Below are 21500 nucleotides of genomic sequence, written 5' to 3'. Positions count from 1 at the left end.
GGACTGGTCGGGGCGAGTCCCCCGGTGACCTCCACGGGGATTTAAAGGGGCCGCGCCGCGAGGCGGCCGGGCTGGGATGCCCGCCCGCACCGGCCGCTCGGGCATTGAAGGGCAGCGGGGACGCGGGTCCCGGTCCGGCGGCCCTGCAGCACCTGCTGAGCTCACCGAGCATCGTGTCGGCCCGAAAGGCGGCCTTCAGTCGTTCTGCCTTCAGTCATTCTACGGGGTTTGTGTCATCCGCAAAAATAATTATTTTTTAAATGTTTTTTTAGCAGGGGTAATTTTGCGCTTCAAGCTGACAGGTGGATTTATTGAAGAGTGTGAAGAGGAGTACGTACCCATTCAGAAAACTCTCGAGAAACACCCCCGTCTCACCGTGATTCATCCCAGATTACTACGAGCCCTTTCGCTCGAAATCGTAACACGTGTGTTAAAACATTTAATACAACGCTTTTCTGCCGCGTCACGTTTTAGAGCAGACTGGAATAAAACACTTTGGCTAACTCCAATATTCTACACACATTCTATTTACAACCAAAGCTCCAGTTTCAAAGAACCAAAAGCAGGTTTTTATGTTCAATTGTAAAGTTACGGAAAATAACATGATTTTTACTCCTGCTCTTCATGAGTCAAATCCTGGATTTTAATTATTTTCTTTTCCCAGGGTTGTCAGGCTAACAGGGCTACAGGTTTCAGTACTGATTAGATATCAAACCTATTTCTGCTTTCTGCAGTCTCACAATCTGATAACCGGCTGCAACCAGGTATTTCTGCAGTCAAGCCTCCAGCCACTCTCAGCATAAATTCATGGCTGCAGATTTGAAAAGAGATTATCCCTCAGTAGACTGGAGCATGGTTCACCTGTATTTAAAATCCTATACCTTATACTACTTTTTTAAAGACAAAGATGAAATATTTAACTATGCCTCTGAGCTGCCAACACTTTGACCTTCAAGATGACCTGGTCTCAACACAAAATACTTCTAGAAGCAACCAGGTATACTAAAAATACTACTTTTGTGGGAATCTGCTTTTATCTGTACAGCTTAGTTTTGAACAATTTAAAATTTAATAAATTTAAGATCTCAGGTTTCTAAAACTCCTCTGTCTACTGCATTTTAAGCTAGATGTTACAGTTTTCAGAATATTGAGTAAAATACTTATTTAGATATGATTTATTCTGGTAATGGCAAAGTTTGATTCTGATAGTTGAGAATTTTTTATTGTAGGAAGGTTGGTTGTTCTTTGATTTGATTGTGTTTTGGGGGGTTTTTTTTCAGTACATTTGTTAAGACCACTTGTGTTCACCTTCAAGCACATTAGCAAAAATATCTGACATCTGAGGTGGGAGCTTGTAGGAACAAATGTCATAAACAAGCCCTGCCTGTCCTCTTCTGGAGTTCATGTTGTGCACTGGATTCTGCCAGCAGAATAAAGGAGTATCAATACTCTGAATACAATCTGTTATAAGAAACTGATCTGTAAGGCCTGCTAGCACCATTATTACTGGTATTTAGCTTTTCCAGTAATTGATGGATAGTTGGTTGCCATACAGGAAGAGCTGGGGGATGGTTTGGTTTTGTTTATACAGTGGAAGGTTTATTTATGGATTGATAAATACAATATCCAGTCTCACTGGGACAATAAGGCACAACTGTAGGTTACAACTATAGTGTTCAGAAGACAGCAACACCTACTTCTAAGCAAATCACAAAGCCTACAAGCACTTTTTACTTTTCATTGGCACTGTTACATTCCTATTTTACATGAGGTGGTTATAGAAGTCTAATGTTTCTTTCTCATACAGAGTAAAGGTTTTTGATTTACAATTCTTTCTGGAACTGTGCTGCACTCTGCAAAACTGTCAAGTGCAACATTTTACTTTTGAATTCCTTTATTTAAAACAAATAAAAAAATCCTTCAGAGACTTGCAAGTTATCCTTCAACAGAAGTGGCGATTAAAGGAACAGAGAAAAAAGGAAATGCACATTTGACAGTAATTTTGAGCCTGGTTAAGTATTTATAGAAACGTTAACACATGTGTCATTACAGAGAAGCAGCTATAACACCGATTCTTCAACAATGAAGCTCCCAGGGTTTTTTGGTTTTACTGGAAGGATCTCCCAGATTGTAGAATGCTTCAGCTGAACTACACAAGATCATTTGTCAATCTAGCCACAAAAAGTTGTTACTATTGAACCTTCAAGGATTCTAATCTCTTGAATTTATCAGCATTACATTAATAGTATTAATCATGTTACACTTGCAAAGAGATTTGTATAGAAATACATTCTGAAATATCTGGGATAATATGATCTTTCCCAATTTGTATTCTTATGCCAGAGCTTTCTTAAGTACAGCTACCATCCTCAAAACAAATATAACAGACCAGAACTTTCATACTGGAAAACATTAATAATTACTCATTATGCAGGCTACTATAATTGGGAAAGAATCCCTATGAAATCAGTTTCATGATTTCATGTTTCATGACACTATTACCAGGGAGCAGTTACAGAACTACAAATACAGATTTTGGCATGACTGGTTTTCTTGCATTTTGTACACTGGTAAACAAATTTACACTTTCAGAAGCAAAACCACCCTGACGAGGGGAGGGATCCTAGACAAAAACAATCTGTAGAGGACACTTCATGGTCTACTGCCTGACAATCCTGTGAGCTATGCAAATGAATAAAACAAGCTTCTGCCTCTGCTACTGGAACAGTTCAAGTGACATAGTGCAAATTTTCTATTCCTTTTGAGAACACCACAGCCTGTCCCCACCATAGATTCTACTATTGTCCCTGTGAATTCATTCCACAAAGAACAAAATCTATTCACAGTACTTTAAAGTACTCTAAGCTATCATCATGCATTTGTGCTAGTTGTACAAGGAAGCCATTGAAATTGAGAAGTTCTCAAGTAAAAGGCAGATTTAGAAGCACTGAAGAAACAAATCTGCACATAAAGAGCCAAATAGAAAAGGGGCAAAAATATTTTTTTTTTTAAAAAGGCAGCTGTAATATGGCAAAAGTGAATAATTATCAATGCAGCTAGTATTTGAGTAGATGCTTGTCTCCAAAATGTTTCAGAGGGCACTTTTGTGGCATGTTCCCATTTTTCCATTCTCAGATTCAGAGCTCAGAAGAATCAGTTTGTAGATTAAACAGTAGTGTATAAGGAGAGACATTTTTACTGAAACAGTAGTGCAGGAGGAGACAAGATAAAGGGCAAAAAACCCAGGATGGACAACATTTAAAAAGCTCCTTTTCCAAGTTGCATGGCAGCCATTTCCCTTTGTTCCTGTTGCACAGGGAATGTTCAGATTGGTAGAACAAATCAGGGAGGGGTTGGAGATGTATATGCACCAGTAGCAATGCTCTGGGGTATGGTGCTAAGGAGAAAATGAAGTTCTATTCATTACATAGTTGGAGTAGAAAGGAATAGGTTCTCCATCCATCAGTGAAGGAACCGAATGCTCATTTTCTGCTCTACATCCACCTTCTCCAAAACCTGGAAGAAAATTGAGAAACAACTACTTAAGTTGCAGTGCATATTTCCTACAAGGTTTTTCATTCTAGTATTGAGGAAATGGGCAGGAACATGGGATGTCTTCAATTCAGTATGCCAGTCCTTCATCAGATAGAGACTGCTGTTTCTCATTGTGGACTAAGGCCTGTCCAAGGGAAGGAACTTCAGCCATCAAAGCCACAAGAAGGCTGTCAATCAAAATGTAACTGATGTGGTTTTAGACTACCAACAGCACAGAAGGGCCTGGATTTCCAAAACTAGATTGTGTGGTAATTCCCAGCCAGGAAAAACAAGGGAGAACACAGTAGAGAAAGGGACATGAGCAATCATTGAAGAGCAAAAATCAAGACTAGAGTACTACTAATGTATATTATTATAAAACTGGGGTGGCCAGTTGATTCACTAAATTGCTATTAACACTGAGGCATGAAGACATTACTGTGCTGCAGGCTGTTTCAGACTTCAGTGTTCCAAAACAAGAGTAATTTATGATTGAAGATACCTCTGGAAATCTTTTAGTCCAATCCCTCCATTCCTATTTAAAGCAGGACCTGCTAAATCAGGTTGCTCAGGGCCTTGTCCTGGTTAAGCTTTAAATATTTCCAAGGAAGGGATTTCTACATCTTCCAGAAGCTATGACCATCCTCTTAACAAAAAGTTTTCCATAAAGCAAACCAGAGTTTCCCATGTTGCAACTTGTTTCTGTCATTTTTTTGTCATCTCCACGATAAGTCTAGTTCCTCTTGTCAATAGCATCCCATTAGGTAGCTGAAATTGTTCTGCTTTCTCCACTTACTATCCACTCGCTCCCTACTATTACCTATTTCAGACTATCAAAACATGTAATTCTAAGTACCAGAGCTAGGAACTTGAATACTAGTATTAGTTGTGTTGCTGACAGATGAAATCTACAAGTGAAAGCTGACCAATGCTACTACAGCAGAATAATGAATCTAACACTGCTGGTGAGGCTACTTGTGTAGAAAGAACCAGCTGCAAAACAAAAAGTGAAAATTCTTCAGTATATTCAGGGCTGTAGCTTTATATAAGAGTATAAAGAAAGATGAGGACTAATTATTAGTACCCTGACAGTATTAAAAAAAAAAAAAACAACAACAACAAACCAAAACATGACTAATAAAGGGATGAAAAAGTTAGCAGAAGGCTTTGCCCAAAGTCAGACACAACTATTTCATTGACTTCCTCTCTGTTCCCATTTGCATTTGTCTGAATGACTTGCTCACTACTGAACTGTTTCATTTAGTTATTAAAAAAATGTTTACAAACCTTTACAAATTCTGCAAAGGAGATGGCACTATCTCCATCTTGATCAGCCTCCTGGATTGTCCTGTCAGCAATGCTGCCCAGCTGTTCATCAGAAATATTTACACCAACCATCATCCGTAATACCTGTAGCATACAAAATAACCATCACTGACATAGGAACAGAAGTGTCCTTAGTGCTTTATTTTTGTGTGTACTGTGAAAATAACACCACACAGGATTTTCACTGAAGTAATTTCTAGCCATATATCTGTTGTCCTTTGTACATTAAGTCTTTCAGAAAATACAGGTATCTTTTGCAGCCACCATTGACAAAGAATCCTGCTTTTTCACTAGGTAGCAGGAAGAGGCAGAAGCAAGAGAAAACTTTTGGAAGTAGGAATGAGTAATTTTGTCCAATGCTTCTACTTTTTTCCTCAGAAAACATACCAGCATTTGATTGAGTATCTGCTGTTTGAGATATTTGCCTACAGGAATCTTGAAAGTACATGGTTCAGTGACAACTGCCGTGACCCTCCACATTCAGTAAAGCATTTTCTGAGCAGATAGAAGAGGGCAGTTCCAGTCAAAAGCAAACCTTTTTCTTACATCAGGAACCACAAATTGCCATGTGTACTTCCCAGGATTAGCAGCATGTAATTACTCCTAGCACAAGCCTAGTTCCATACAAATGCAGCACTGATGAACTTTGATTACCTTTGATGCCATTTCAGTAAGTTTTATTCTATAGAGAGGACGCACAGAGGATCAGGCAAACAACCTAATCTACCTCAGTGATTGTCCTTTTGAGATCCTTTTAGGGGCATCTTTGAAAGTTTTAGGAGGTAGTTCTTAAGGAGCTTAATGTATTTGTTGAATACTTAGGTGTCACTTCCAACAGGATCTGCCTAGCCTACCAAATAAGAATAAAGTCCCATACCATATAAAGCTTTAAGGCAGACGTAAGCAAAGCCACCACATTACTCCAGCAGTTCTTCTGAGAAAAGTGTTGCAACACCCCTCTTCTAAGTGAGTATGAAGCCACAGAGAACATCATGACTGAGTGATTCAAAGCAGCCCTGTGCTATTTACCTGGAGAAGCTCATCTCTGGAAATCTTGTCATCTTTATCTAGATCGTATAATCGAAAAGCAACTATAGGGAAGAAAGAAAGAAAGAGCAGTTGAATTCAAGTGCCATTGTCTTTCTTCATAACAACAGACTGATCTGAAACAAAAACAACAAAACTAAGTACTTGCAAATTACTTTAAGAGAATTAGCTTAGAATTTTAATTCACATAAAACTCATGCTCAGTTCTATATAGTGTTATTACCATACACAGGAACAGCATTTTTGCTAATAGTGGAAAAAAATTATATTCACAAGCACTCTGCTTGCAGGATGTTTCCTCAAAACCCCAAGTCATGAAAGAATAATTATCACTAAGATACATACAATCCTTTAATTTCAGAGCCATCCATTTTCACATTACCATTCATTCTCTTTGACTATAAATCTGGATAAGATAGGACAAAAATTTTAAGTACTCTGAGGACTGTTGCCAACTTTAATTAGCAAGAAGGAGCATTCTGCTCATACACTGCAGGAAGACATCCAAATACTTAAGAAAATGCTCAGCTGAAGGTGGGGAAAAATACTATTATATGAAAGAACTGGAGAAATAAGCAGAAAAGCTTGTTCATGTATCGGATGTGGCTTCTAAATCTGAAATAATTTTGAATACAAACCATTTTGAAACACTTTGTTATAAGACATTTTGCAAAGTATATATATTACAATTCCACCAAATTCTGATATAACAATGGCTCAACTGTTGACATTCTGAACAGATAAGCTTCCAAGTAAATGGAATTTTTTTTTTTTTTTAAATCAGGCTTTAGAAGAGATCATTCCACAGGAAATAACTGTGCAGAAGATCCCAAGCCCCTTTCCTCCATTCCTAAGGAGGAAAAAAAAAAAACCCCAACCCAACCAAAAAGAAGACAGAAAAATAATTAATTCTATGGGAAGGTTCACATTTCTTACAGTGGAGCTTGTTACTTCTGCTGTTCAGTGGTTCTGGTCCATTCTGGTCTTTGCTCTTTTCATTATCTTCTATGGGTCGGAAGTGGGCTAGTGTCCTCATGAATCCACGGAAATTCACCTGGTCCTCTCTGTGTAAGCATTTCAGCAGCTCAGTTTTTGGAATACCTTATACAGGCTCTTCATTTCAGTAAAGACTATTAATATTAGAAGCATCAAGACCATGTGAACTCTTCCATGCCCACCTCCCCAGGTTTGGCTGCCTATGCTGTTGCAAGCTGGGATCATGCTGTTATGAAGTATGATGTGTAAAAAAAAGAAGCTGTGAGAAGTCTTACTGTGGGCTTCCCTTCCCTGCAAAGTCTATTCAAGGTGAAGCCCTGACCCATGCTGCTGCTATGGCCAAATGTAGCAATATATCTTGCTGATCTGGACTCTGATTCCCTGATTGACTTGATACTAGTTTCAGCACTGTCAACACTGGACTGTTGGTTGACCTGACAACAGTCACTGGACATGCTCTGTTTTTTGTGTTTAGGATTGTACCCCTTATTTGGCAAGTACATCACCCTTTCCAGCTTTGCTGACACCCTTGGCTCCTGCCTGTGGGGCTGCTCACTGCTCTCTGACAAAGAACTCTCTTCTCTAATTTCTGTGGAAACTGGACATGTAAGCCCTGCCTGGTTTTAGCTGATATGACGACTTGATTAGACAATTCAATCTCCATCAATCAGTAATGACAACTGTGTTCAAGAAGAGAAGCAGATTCCAAAGAACAATCCAGAGATTATAATGAAGAGAGACAATACTGAAAATTTGATCATCTCTTTGGAATTGTGTTAGAAGTGTCATAATCCATATATTAAATGTAATAAAAACCTAAAATCAACCAACCAAAAGAGCCAATCTAATAACAATGGTACACTTAGTGTATCAGATACAGTAAGACCAAATTAGTTAATTGTAATGCTACTTTACACAGAATACTTGTTGATACAAGTTGGCTTTAAGAACCAAAGTCCATACACAGCCTGTAATTTCTTCAAAAGTGTTCAGTAGTTTAGGAAGAGGAGTGGAAAACTGACAGAAGCCTGAGTCTGTCAATAAATAAAGCACTAAAAAGTCTTGTAAAGTCAAAGCATTTCTTATTAGAGAATTAAAATATGCTGAGGAAACTATCACTAGTGCACACACACTGCAGGGCAAGTTTGAAGTGGTTGGTTATTAATAAATTTAAATGCTGTGCTTTACTTATCAGCATTTCACTCCCATGAAAACTCCTGACAAACTCATATTTTGTGCCTGCTCACAAATTGAGTTTGTTGAAACTCACCCTTCTGGAAAGAAGGCGTTGATAATCCTGTCTCCCAGTGGATTGATGGCAAGTTCTGGAATCCGCTGGAAGTCTTCACGGCTAAGTAAAGCAAGAACACAACAAGTCAGCTTAAAGGGGAAGTCAGAGAAGAAGCTGCTTAAAAAGAACTCACAGTAAAATATCCATGGAATTCCATTTCAGCAGCAAGAAACTAGGTGACTTTGAAAACACAACTTTTTAAATTATGTTTTCTTTATGACTAATGGCACAAAATAAAGCAGAAGACAATGCCAAACCTATATTGCATTACAAACTAGCAGTGCTCATTTATCATGTTAACAACACTTCTCAGACACTAACATGATTTGTGCTAGAAACCTTACTGTAATGATGCCAACTACAGTTTGCAATGTAAGTAAAGGAAAGTTTCTGAAGTTCCTTTGAAAGAAATTATGGCTCCAATATGAAAATATTGATTGGAGTTTTTTAATAATTACTTTGGTACTTAATCATATAAGTTATCATGACTTTTTCCAAACTGCCTCATTTCAGATTCTGAAAGAATACCATACTTCTCCATGCATACTATAGGTGATTAGCATGTTCTAATAGATTTTTTAGTTTGTTTATGCAACAAATCCATATTTATAATAAATGCCAAATTTCAGATTATTGCAGCTTCCTATTTTAAACTGGCAAATTTACACTTTTACAGGCACCTGTACACCAGCTATAATTTCACCAGTAGAGGCAAATACTCACTGCTCTTGCCAGCCATTCTCTTTTCTAGTCATGATTGTATGTACACAGCACAATATAAACACAGTTATTCTTACACTGTTATTCTTCTGATCTGAAAGACATCATGAGTTGTACTGCATACACATTTTAGAACAGTATGACATGAACACAGGCTTCATTTTCCTATTAGAATTGCAGTAGTATTTGTTCTTTTCTTTCAACCTAACAGACTGTCTGTCAGTGACAGGAAGGTGGGCAATCTTGGTGTGACGATGGCAGACACCAAATGTGTCTTAGTGAGCAGGTTTGGTTGATTTGTTTTTCCTTACAACACAGCAACTTATCAGGTAGTACAAGATGTACTTCATAATCATCTAGATTTTTAATTGCAAACAGCAAGGGGGCTAAGCTGTAAAAAATTCCCACCCTATTCTGACTGGATGCATAACTTGACATTTCCTGCCCAATCTCCAGAAATACTGGCAGTTCTTTTCAAGTCAAATGCAGTCCTGCTGGCTTTGAATTTGGGGTCAAAGTCTCAAACTAGCTTATTGTAGGTTTGCTACTTCTGAAAACTATGCTCACTAACTAAACAGGCAACAAGGTCTAACTCATCATGAAAAAATGACTTACTAAAATAAACACAAACAAATTTTGAGATCATTTAAACACATAAGCCTTTTATAAAGCTGTGATATCAAAGACAGGCTAAAAAATAAACTGGCTGACTTTATCACCAGTCTAGCTCAGGAAAGGTAGAAAAGCAAGATGTTCTAGTTTTAAAGCACTTTTTGCACCCAGTCACCACCACAGCACTGTTAAGATTCCTAATCACAGTGCACCCGTTACAACAGTTAAACTGTCTGACCTTCTAACAGAGCGACCAGACCTTATTTCTAAGGTATCCCAGCAAACTTCTGCTCTGACCAGGTCAGTGTTATTTTTAATAGGCAAAGTTAACATCTGTTTAGCATGATCAGCTTGTTACCAGACCCTTCAGGACTGCTGCATTTTAAGCTATTGCTGAAGGGCAAAGTATGCATTAGTGATTTAAGCAGGAGATGCAGTGATGTGGAAAGCCTATGTCCTAATAACAATATTTTAACAGCAGAACTTCAATGTCAATGAAGTTAACCTAAAAGCAGCAGCTGCCCTCTCTTCCATGTAGAGCAAAATCCTAATGCTTCAGAAATTTTTCTTGCATATCATGACTTTTTAGTATTCAGCCTCAGTAGACACTTGGCATTTCAGCCTCCAGTGATTCTGTTTTCTAACAGGAGATTAACAATTAACCACAAATAACTCCCTGGTTTCAAATCTATTTGTTCTGTCATTATCAGGGTTGCAGTAGAGCACTTTTGCTTATTAAGAGCACATTACTGAGTGAGTGTTATAACTGAAATAGCTGCAACTGCCATAAAAGCAAATAAATACAGGTAAGTTATTCTCCACTTTATAAAGCTAAGCTTTCCTGCAGTCATTAGTGACCAACTTCACCTGGCTGAAACTGGCACTTACAAGAAATTTAATACCCTCTACTTCTTATGTGTTCATGGGCAACAAGGCTCTTCTAAGGTATCTTCCCATGAACGTGGCTCTTATGAAATCTTTGCTTAAATGCAACAGGCAAAGCAATCTTTAAGTGTATGATAATATTATGCAGGCCAGCCATTTAATACATATGCCAGTGTATTCACAATAAGATGCAATATGCAGCAAAGAATTACTAGATTCTAAGAAGACAAGTATTCCTAAGTATGAGTATTCCTTCCTAGGCACAGAGCAGATCCCTACTGTAAAGATGGTTCTGCCTTATCCCAAAGCCTACAAGACCTTTTTTTCCCTTTCCATTTCTGGTTGTTCATTCTTCTATTACTTCTAGATAGTAGCAAAACATTATTCCCTCACCAGGGATGAGGAGAGGTATCTACAGCTGAGGGAAAGTAAATCAATGAAAAGGAAAAAAGCCCCACATATATGCACATCAGAAGTGGTAGAGGAAAGATGCCCAGAGGATACAGGTAACAAGAAATTACCTGAAGAAGGGAAATAATTAAAAGCAGTAAGGTGTATCATGCAAGTTTGTCAAAAAGATTTAAGAGGTTACTGCTGAAGAGGTTCCATTGCTCCCTTCCCTTGATAACATCAGCTTTGTCATTTATCTAACCTTTTGGTGTTCTAATGCATCCCCCATAAAAAACTCCCTACTTTCCTCCTCTCCAATTAGCTTTCTGTTGAATTCACAACTTAAGGCAGTTCAAAAACTTCAAAAAATCTAAAAGCACCACAGCTGACAATGAGGTGTTGGAAGCATGGAGAAGTTATGGGGAAAGAATACCAATATTTCCCATCTTCAGGATTGTGTCACCCATCTCATCTAACTCCATCCTTACACATGCTCTACGTGAATGTTAAAAGTTGCTTAACTATCACAGCACTAATTGGTTTATAAACATAAGGCCAAGAAGTATGCAAAAAGGTGATAATTAGATGAGCAATAAGGAAGGAAAGAAAAAAGGGCAGCATACAAAAAGTGTGGTTGAAGATGCAAGTATAGACTACTATTGTACCCTGTCTTTTCCAATCCAAACCCATATCCTTCCTGTCTTTTCTATTTTAGATAAAGCTAAAAATGCTTTGTATTTTCTTGAGCAAAAGTAAAGAATTCCACATTCAGAGAGCTATAGCTTTTATGTTTTGCAGTCTTGCAATATCCATTTGAACTAGTAAGAACAAGCCTGACACCTTTCCAGACCCAGATGGTTCAGTCAGCTGACAAAGACTGACAGATGGCCTGGCTGGCTCATGTTACCCTTCTCTCAGGATCACAGGCTTGCCGAAGTTCTCCAGCAGACACATGTGAATAGCTTTCATAAACATGAGACATGCATAAACAGCTCATTGTGTCTATTCTCTGCAGCTACCAACCAGCTTTCAGAACATTTTCCCTTCCTTCCTTCCTTCTTCCATGCTTGCCAGGCTATAACAACTACTGTGCAGTAAAAACTACTTCTCAAGGGTTTGACCTGTCTTTTCCCCAGTGCCCAAAAAACTACTGTTAAGTGGGAGGTTCCATACAAAAGTTACATGAGAAGATGTGCTTCCTTTTATAGCTCTCTACCTGTCTGTCTAGAGCTACTTACTAGCAGATAAACTTTGGAACAAAGGTATTCTTGTGTGGTGTACATTACAGTACCAGCCCAATAGGAAGACTCACTAAGCAATCACATACTTACCCTGTTCATGCTATACTATTTCCTCATACTGGAAATCAGCATGTAAGTAAGGAAACATGCACACTGTTTTCCTCCTGAGCTATAGTTAGGATGCAGACAGAACAAGTATGTTCCAGATTTCCTAACTTAGATGTAGCTATGGACAACCAAGGGTATCAATCTTTTGTTTTGGCAACTCAGTGTGTCACAATATTGAAATCAAAGTTGACAAAAGCATTTTCAGGAACAGTTTTGTCCTATCTTTTCCAACAGTTTTGTTCAGATGCAGCAAGTCTGAGGGAACTTACTCATTTTGTTTAGAAAAAGAGAAGCTAAGGAAAAACACAACAATTTTCTACACTTTTAAAGAAAAGCGAAGGTAAGCCTGATATTTTTACCTTTACAGGTAAAAATGGCCACAGTCTCTCAGAGAATAAGTATGTGAGAGGAAAAAAGAAGCAAAAAACCAAAAACTTTTTGAAGACCAAGTTTTATCTTTATCAATAACCACCTCTAATATTTATGTAACTCTTTAAAAACAAGGTGCCTTGAAATTGCACATAGGTACACTGAGTATAAACATCTGGCTATGAAAGATTTTGATTATAATTCCAGAGCTACCAGGATTAATTATCATCTACCAGATCTTCTGTACAAATTGCTCTTTTCTTGCTCTTCTTCAGAATGTGTACCACATTTAAAGATTTTTTTTCATGCCATAAAGAACTAACAAACATTTCCTAATCATGGTCACATGAGTGATTTTGTCATGTTTGATTTCCAAGTCAAAGGTGTAAGTCATCCTTATGGAAACAATAAATCTTGCTCACAGGAAACAAACAGAAGACATACCCTCTAAACTGGTGGTAGAAAGCAAGTGGTAACTTCTTCTTACTTAAAGCAGCAAGTTATCTTTCATCTGAATCTCAGAAACCAACATCTATGACCTTCCAAGCTGTACTTCTTACTCTCTCCTCCATCTTTATTTTCTAGGAAGTAGTTTTCCTTAAACTTAATAATGTCTGAATTTTGTGGGTACCAGAACAAGTTAAAAAATTGAATGCCTCTCTTAAGTCAGACATGTTTGAGAGTGGGCTATGCTTAGGGGCCAAGACTGCAAGTTAAGGGATCGTAATACGCACACTTGCTGGGATTTTCCAAACCACCTCCACTTCCTTTCCTAAGTACCACATGATTATCAGCAATGGAAGTCTACCTCCACCTGATGCATAATGCTGTGAAACTGAGCATTGTGCAACAGACATTCATAGCATATTTAATCAATTACTACTCCTCTTACATACACTGAGTACAATCACTCTGACATTTAATTCAGGATTCAATAAGTGAATTTAGTGTTGGAGGAGAACACAGAAGAGTTGAGGAAGAACATGTCCTAGGTTAAAATTGTGGTAGATTAATCCAGTAGTCATCACCCTTTATTCATCAATGAAGTTTGAAAAGGCTGTTTATGTTCCTCAGTAAATGTCTACATAAGAATTGCCAATGCTACAATTTATATAATGCATTTGTTTTAGTGTCAGAGTGAGCTTTTGGAAGTTCCTGCATATCCCATCCCAAGCCAATTTTTTAAATGCACAATCCATTTAGCTATAGCATCTAGACTTCAGCTATGCAAGTCTAAAAATTTACCGAACAGTTACAGTCCAAATCACTGGAGTCAATCAGCTTCAAAAACTACACAAGGCAAAAGGAGAGGAAGAGTATTTTTAACCCAAAATAATCACTCTGTAGTCCTGTGTACCACACAATTCCACATCCAATTACTTAAATGCTGAGAAGTCAGCAATTTGTGGCACCAGAAGGAACTGCACATTTCCTTCAGGAAAGGAAATTGCAGTAAGCCCAAAGTACTGCCAAAGACTATGTATCTTACAACTTGCCACTTTGATCTTTTAAGAGGTGATTCCAGCATTACAGTTAGGCTGGTTTACAGGTAGGCCTATAGTTTTTCTGGGTTTATAGTGCATCCTACAGTCATATTTTACAAGATCCCATACAAAACCTCAGGTGATGCCTGAATCCCTGAATTTGACTGGGATAGAGCTGCCCTGAAATAAATTAAGATGCTGTAGTGTAACATAAGATCTGGCTCCATAAGAGCTTTTCCCCTTCCTACTCTCTCCTGCATTCTTTTCCAGATTTCCTGTGCACTGTGGCTATATGGTGAATGGGAAACAAAATCCACAAGAGTAGGGAAGGCTACAGAATGACAGCAGGCAGAGACATATTTTAACAGGCCATCATCCCACCACAGTTTACCTTTTGGTTGAGAATACTCTTTCCAGCAGACTCGGCCCAAGAAAATGAAAAATATTTTGCATCTTTATTTGACTAAGGTGTAAGAAATCAGTTTACTTCTGTAGTTTTCAAATTGTAAAAAGGAAACAAACACTAAAGAACTTGGAATGTCCTGTACTGCCCTTTAAATAATAGAATGTTTGTTTAGCTACAGTGACTTGGTTCCAGCTCTTTTTTTGTTTTTGAGCATACTAATAGATATGGGTGCTCAACAAGAGGTGCAGAGTTAAGTACAGTAAATGGATTCAAGGTTCAAGTGTTTAAAGACATTGGATATCAGAAACAAGTAAGTATAGATCTTTTTTCTTATGAAAGCCAGGATAAAGATGACACAGCAGATCTATTCTTGTAACAAACAATAGAAGCATCATACAAAGAAAGGTAAAAAATAACGATCTAAAAGTGTTGCTTCAAAATTTTGAACATTTTTAAGACTTCGAATATCAAATCTGAACTTTCTCTTATTTACTACAAACCTTCAACACTACAGGAAAGACAGTTAGTACTTAGAGCACCTCCATTCAACAATTGAACCTCTCATGTAGACAGTAGGTATGAAAGAACTAGCTGCAATAGGCTCACTGATTTACCAATGAGAAAAACACACTGACATTCTGCAACAGCAAGCCACCAACACAGAATGTCAAAGCAAGTACAGCTGAATTACCCACCTAAGAGTGCCATTTTCTCCTTTGTCCAGGCTGGTGAAGCGACTGTACAGGCGGGTGATTTGACTGTGGGAGACTGAAGAAAAAAAGAAAGATGACAAATTAGCATGTCAATGATTCCTCATAGGAGCAGACCTCATTACACTGAACTGCGCTGTTGACAGAAGCTGTGTTCAAAAAAGAGTTCACACAGAACCAGTTACATTGGAAGCACATGATAATGAGATTTAGGGACTTTAAACTATAAATCACAGTTTAATATTCAAGAATCTTCAAATTAGCTCATTCTTCAAATATCTGTCTAACTCCCGTCTTCTACCCATTTCTATTTTTGATCTCTAAAAATTTTTTGTTATCTGATTCAGTAAATGTCAATTAAAAACTATCTGATTTACAGTTCCACTTTACTTCCTTTAATTCCTTTACAGCTAGAAATAATCTGGACAAAGCATACACTGATGACCTCTATATCACTCATGACACTAAAGACCCCTGCTATAGTACCTTTCCTTCTCTTTCGCTTACTTCTACTCCCACTGTCTTTTCTCCACCTAAAGATGGAAAGTGAACTCAGTTTCTCTGCATCTGGAAAGTGGTCAGAAAGGCTTTAATTTTTGCTTTACTTTTCTTGCTTTACAGGACTGCTGAAATCTGAACATTTTGAGGTTCACAGAGTAAGAGAATAACCTGACTTGGAAGGGACCCAGCTCCTTACCCTGCACAGCACCATCCCCAAGAATCACACCATGTGCCTGAGAACACTGTCCAAACATTTCATGAACTCTGTCAGGCTGGTGCCATGACCACTTTCTTGGGGAGCCTGTTCCAGCGCCCATTCACTCTCTGGGTAAAAAACCTTGTCCTAATATCCTGTCAGTTTCATGCTTTTCTCTCAGGCTCCTATCACTGGTGACCAGAGGGCAGAGATGAGGAAGGCTTTGTTCCAGAACTTGGAGTCAAAGATAGATTTATTATTTAATAGTATTTTTCAGCTCCTGCATTAAACCAGGAATACTTTGGTGCCTAGCCCTCTGTTAAGATCTCTCTGCCTTCGAGGGAGTTTACTGGCACTGGCAAACTTACTTCCTATGTCTTCAAGTCCTGCACCCAAGTTGTTTACAAAGGTGTTAAGGAGAACCAGCTCTGAAATGGAGCCCTGCAGAACCCTGCAGTGACTGGTGTTACCCCATTCACTGTAACCCTTTGCGCCCAACCTGGAAGCGAATTGCTCACAAAATTAATTTCCAGGCTTCTAGGACAGGAATTAAAAATTAAAAAGCTTCTTTCTAAAGAAAATTGAGAAGGAGTTGGGACACAAAGCAAGCAGAAAGTTATTGAAGACTTTAAATCTGCGGTTTGAAACACAAATTACAAAGGCAATATTAAGTTCAGCATAAGTGTGTCAACATTACCAAGGTACTAGACAACTCAAGATATTAGATAACTGGATCTTTAGTCTGCGATGTGAGTGGGATAAACCTACATGGAATAGCAAATCCTTTAACACTGAAAGAATGCTTGTCCTGGTTTCAGCTGGGACAGAGTTCATTTTCTTCTTAGTAACTGGTACAGTGCTGTGGTTTTTGGATTTCACAGGAGAATAATGTTGACAACACACTGTTGTTTTGACTGTTGCTAAGTAGTGCTTACCCTAAGCCAAGGGCTTCTCAGCTTCCCAGGCTCTCCCAGTGAGGAGGTGCACAAAAAGATGAGAGGGAGCACAGGCAGAACAGCTGATCCAAACTGGCCATAGGGATCTTCTGTACCACAGAACATCATGTCCAGTCTATACTGAGGGAATTGGAAAGGAGGGCCAATTGCTGCTTGGGGACAGGCTGGGGATTGGTCAACAGCAGTTGCTCTGTGTGCTTGTCTTTCTTGGGTTTTATTTCTCTTTCTATCCCCTTTTCATTATAATTAGTATTATCATTGTTATCAATAACATTTTTTAATTATTATTATATTTTACTTTATTTTGATTATTAAACTGTTCTTATCTGAACCCTTAGGTTTTACCTCCCCTCTCCCCCAGCTTCTCCCCCACCTAGAGAGGAGTAAGTAAGCATCTGTGTGGCACTTAGATGTCAGCTGAGGTTAAAGCACAACAAGGCCCAACAGGAGATCTTGGCTTTTCAGTCTCTTCTGATGAAGTTAATAAATATATGAAGTAAGACTGAGTTGAATATTAATGTTTACTCAGTAAAGCCATGATTGTCTACAATGTTAAACCAGGACTTAATGTAAGCTTCAGATTTAGTAGTTTAAAAAGTCTTCACCAGGATATGCACAATGCTTCTCTTACTTGCTCAAACTTATTTGGGAAGAGGTTGCACAGTACTTTTTTGATCTGTGACAAATGAGGCAAATTCTTTTCAGGTTTGTTCTTTCTCGAGGCTATTTGTTTAGGTTCCACAGCTCCTCCTTTTAGCATGACCTGCCAGCAACTGGGTTTGCACACACAATCCCCTCAGCCTTCCTGTCTCCTCAGTACCTTTCATTCTTTGCATAGGATTGGGCAATTTGCTCAGTTTCACCTAAGGCAACTTCTCTACAATCAGAGTGGGCAGCTTGCTCACTTTCAAGTTAAGCAACACACATACAGAAAACAAGTACCAGCACTCTAAAGACTTCAACCTTCTGCATTTCTGATTTAATGTTGCAGCGACCAAAACAACAACTGCTGATGAAAAAAAAGAAGGCTGAAGCTAGATCTCCTGTTAGAAGCCCCATACTCCCACTCTTCCCTGTAAACAAAGAAGGTGATGAGAATTCTACTCAGCTCCCATTCCCCAACTGATGTCAGCATCTCCATTTTTGGAACACCTCTGTAACAGTTAGCATGTGAGAAATAGTAGGTAGCTGTTGACAGGAGAAGTGACATTTTCATTAACGTCACCCTAGACAAAAAGCATATCATAGCTCTGTGAGAAAGGAGGATGATTCAGGTTCACCACTGTGCTCTGGCGTAATTTCCTTTTGGCTCTCATCCCTCACAAAAGCTGTGTCACTGGACATTTTTCAGTGCATTTGCAAACAAACAAAGATTCTCCTGAATACCACAGGAGAATTAAGATCTGCAATTTATGACTGCTTCTTGAAAATCCAAGGTTAAGCCTTAAAACTAGCTGAAACACCATTTTATCGATACTGCTACCCCACTAAGGTTCTTCTAAAAATTTAGGTTCAAGACCTCTAAATTAAGAGGTTTTTACTGACATTAAATAATTGTAACATTTTTACCAATTAGACAATCTTGTCTACAACAATGGCATAAACTCATATAAATATATTTATATACTTAGTAGATTTTTCTGATGGATATTTATATATTTTTCAATCTGCTACCATGCAAACATTTTTTTTCTCCTAAATTTAGGTACAAGCATTAGTGTACTATTAATCATTAGGTAGAGTGCCTCAAAGCATGGAAAAAAAAGGGTGTGAACCAAATATTTTGAATACTACTACATTCCAATGGCTCTCAAAAAGTTTGCAACAGAATGCAGATAAGCAACACCTTGGGCCTCTCATCTTTTTTCTTTTTAATAGTTGTGACTGAAATATCAAAGCAATTAGGATGACTTCAAGGTGTTTTCATGCTTTTCATTTCAAAATGCTTCTATGCAAAGCAAACAATTTCCAGACAACATCATGTGAGATTTAGGACTGTCAACTTCAGGCTTCATACCTGATGCTGAGAAACTGATGCAGATGTCTCTGAACCTATGCTACAAAGTGCTTTTCACTACCACAAAAAACTCCAGAATTTTAATCCAAGCAAATTTCATTCAAGAAATTGTATCATTGCATGGCTTTTGAAAAACTATGCTTCAAGTGCCCTAAAAGACATGTTCTTCATCTGTTCTGCTAAAGAACATTAACATACAGTTTCTCACTCATGTCAGTATCATTAGCTATTCAGATTTGTGGTACATGAAATTTAGCAAAAGTTACATAATTCCACAATTGAACGCAATCAAATTGCTTAACTATTCTACTCAGTGATGCACATTTACCCCAGATGAACTGTAGAAAACACATTTCACAATCAAGAGGCCAAAAAAGAATCCTTGGGAGCACTTATCAGACCACCAGTTCAAGATGGACTTGTAATGCTGCTAGATTTTTTCATGTCTACAAAGTCCCTTTCCCAAACTCTTCAGTAGCTAAAGTACCATCAGTATCAAGATTCCAACAGACCACAGCAGTCTATTCAGTAACACCTGAACACCTGCCTGTGAACTTTGATCCAGATAATCAGTGTTCAGTTTTTTTCCCCACCTTGTATAAATATTTTCACCTATATGAAGTGTGCAACAGTGCTAACAGCTTGGTGGAATTTTCCATCCATCTAGAGAAATATAAAAAGCAGAGAAAAATCATATTCCTAAACTGCAGTTACAGACTGAGGAGAAGGAGAAAATGATTGATAAAGTCAATGAGACACACTGTGATGACTTACAAACAAGCATGAGTCAGAGATTAGCAGTTGATTAACAAAGTGGTATTACTTAAAAACACAGGAAAATGAACGGACCTTGGGTCACAAAGCTGAAATCCACCAGTCACAGTTTTGATTACCCTCTGATGATACAAGAAAAGCATTTAGAGGCTAACTAGACTCAAGTAGATTTATTGCTTAGGATGCCTATACAGCCATCTTAATGGTATTTATTTAACTATCACATAAGTAAACTTCTAGGAATAAAATACCACAGACAATAAATCAAGTAGCAGCATGGGGAAAAATGTAAAAATACTCCAGATTTGGGGTTTGGGTTTTGAAGTTTCTTTATAAATCAGAAGAGGCTACCTTTACTCCATGATCTTTCTGATTAAAAAGAAAAAAATACACAGAAAATTATTGGTGGTTAAGCAGGCTTTGACATTCCTGCTTGTTTATCACAGTCTTCCTGTAGGTTTTCATGACAGATGGAAAAAGGACCATGGAAACTATGTTAACTCACCCAGCCTGCCACTACACTAGCACCAGTGCTGACTTAATCTACTCCTTTTCTGTAGCCACTAATTCTCCTGACACAAATAAACTAACACTTAAGAAGAATATATGATATCATTTATATTGGGAAGAAAACTGAAGAAAGAATTTTCAAGTAGCAAGAACAGATCAGAAAGCATATTCAGAAGAAAAACTGGGTCAGCTGGGCACAGCATGTTGACCTGAGAAGTTTCCTAAGGAAACAATCAGCAAAGTGATACCTGTGATATTATGACCTCTGCTCCCCGGCTAGTCAGGAGGGCATCCTCCATTTATTATCATTTAGTATTAGCTAGAACTCTCAGGCAATCACGCTATCAGGCAAATTAACAACACTGGAGTTTGAGTTTCTCTAAGATATTTTATATTTATGGAAAACAACTCGATCAAATACTGTAGGGTAAAGTATCTAAATATTAGAGTCCAGCTTAAATAACGCTCTCCAGTTGCTGACTAGTACAGGAATTTTCACTTCTTTTTAGTTAATAACACTTATCTCTCACAAGTTGCGTTACTTCCTTCATGGTTTAAATGCACTCAGCATTCATCCTGGATACCCTTACTGCAACTTTAGCACTAGCCCATGAAACAAATAACACTCAGGAAAAAATTACTATCCAACGACAGTTTCTTTGGGTTAAAACCTGAGAAACTCAGCACCAGACATGGAGACAGACAACTCTTCAAAACTCAAGGAGTTTCCTCCGACCGAATACAATACCGCACACACCAAGAGCACTGCTTCCCTTCTATCCCGCTGGGATCTCGCTGCTGCTACCGGCAGCGGAGCGGGGGAAGCGAGAGGCGCTTCCCAGGTTTCCGCGGGCCTGCCAGACACGTCCGGCCCCGGGGGCCGCGGGTGGACGGCACCGGGCGCTGCCCCGAGGCCGCGCCGGGCAGGGCAGCGCAGGGCACGGCCCCGCTCCGAGGGGCTGCGAGCGGCCCCGCTCCGGCCGCCGACGCCGCGGCGCGTCCCGCCCCGCTCCGCTCCGCCGCGCTCAGGCCCCCGCACTCACAGCCCGTCTCCTTCTTGATCTCCTCGATCTCCTCGTCCCGCAGCAGAGTGGACGCCCGGGAACCCATCGCCGCCGCTGGGCCCGAGGGGAAGGGAAGGGAGGGGCCGCGGGAAGAGTTACGCAGCCGAACAGCAGCGACGGCGGTGCCACAGCCGCCCCCGGCACAGGCCCGAGCGCGGCCGCCCCGCTGCTCCGAGGCGGAAGGCGAGCGCGCAGCGACTGCCGCGGCCCCGCCCGCCTCCCGCCCCTCACAGCCCGGCCCAGCCCGGCCCCGACCGCCCCTCACAGCCCAGCCCAGCCCGGCCCAGCCCGGCCCCGCCCGTCCCTCACAGCCCAGCCCAGCCCGGCCCCGCCCGCCTCCCGCCCCTCACAGCCCGGCCGCCC

The 21500-nt window shown here is 39.4% G+C and overlaps 1 protein-coding gene across 1 annotated transcript; it reads right to left on the bottom strand.

The window, feature by feature from the left end:
• Positions 1-1572: 1572 nt before the first annotated feature.
• On the bottom strand, positions 1573-21367 carry CHP1 (calcineurin like EF-hand protein 1). The gene is made up of 7 exons (XM_079307997.1): positions 21117-21367; positions 15105-15177; positions 8174-8254; positions 6844-6971; positions 5890-5951; positions 4822-4944; positions 1573-3516 (listed from the first exon to the last, which is right to left on the bottom strand). The coding sequence occupies exons 1-7, from the start codon at positions 21181-21183 to the stop codon at positions 3463-3465; spliced, it is 588 nt and encodes a 195-aa protein (XP_079164123.1). The 5' UTR covers positions 21184-21367; the 3' UTR covers positions 1573-3462.
• Between the last annotated feature and the right edge of the window lie 133 nt (positions 21368-21500).

The sequence above is a fragment of the Erithacus rubecula genome, assembly GCF_903797595.1.
Source record: "Erithacus rubecula genome assembly, chromosome: 6".
Classification (NCBI taxonomy): Eukaryota; Metazoa; Chordata; class Aves; order Passeriformes; family Muscicapidae; genus Erithacus; species Erithacus rubecula.
The sequence above is the reverse complement of the archived record's forward strand: the minus strand, read 5'-3'. Positions and strand labels throughout refer to the sequence as shown.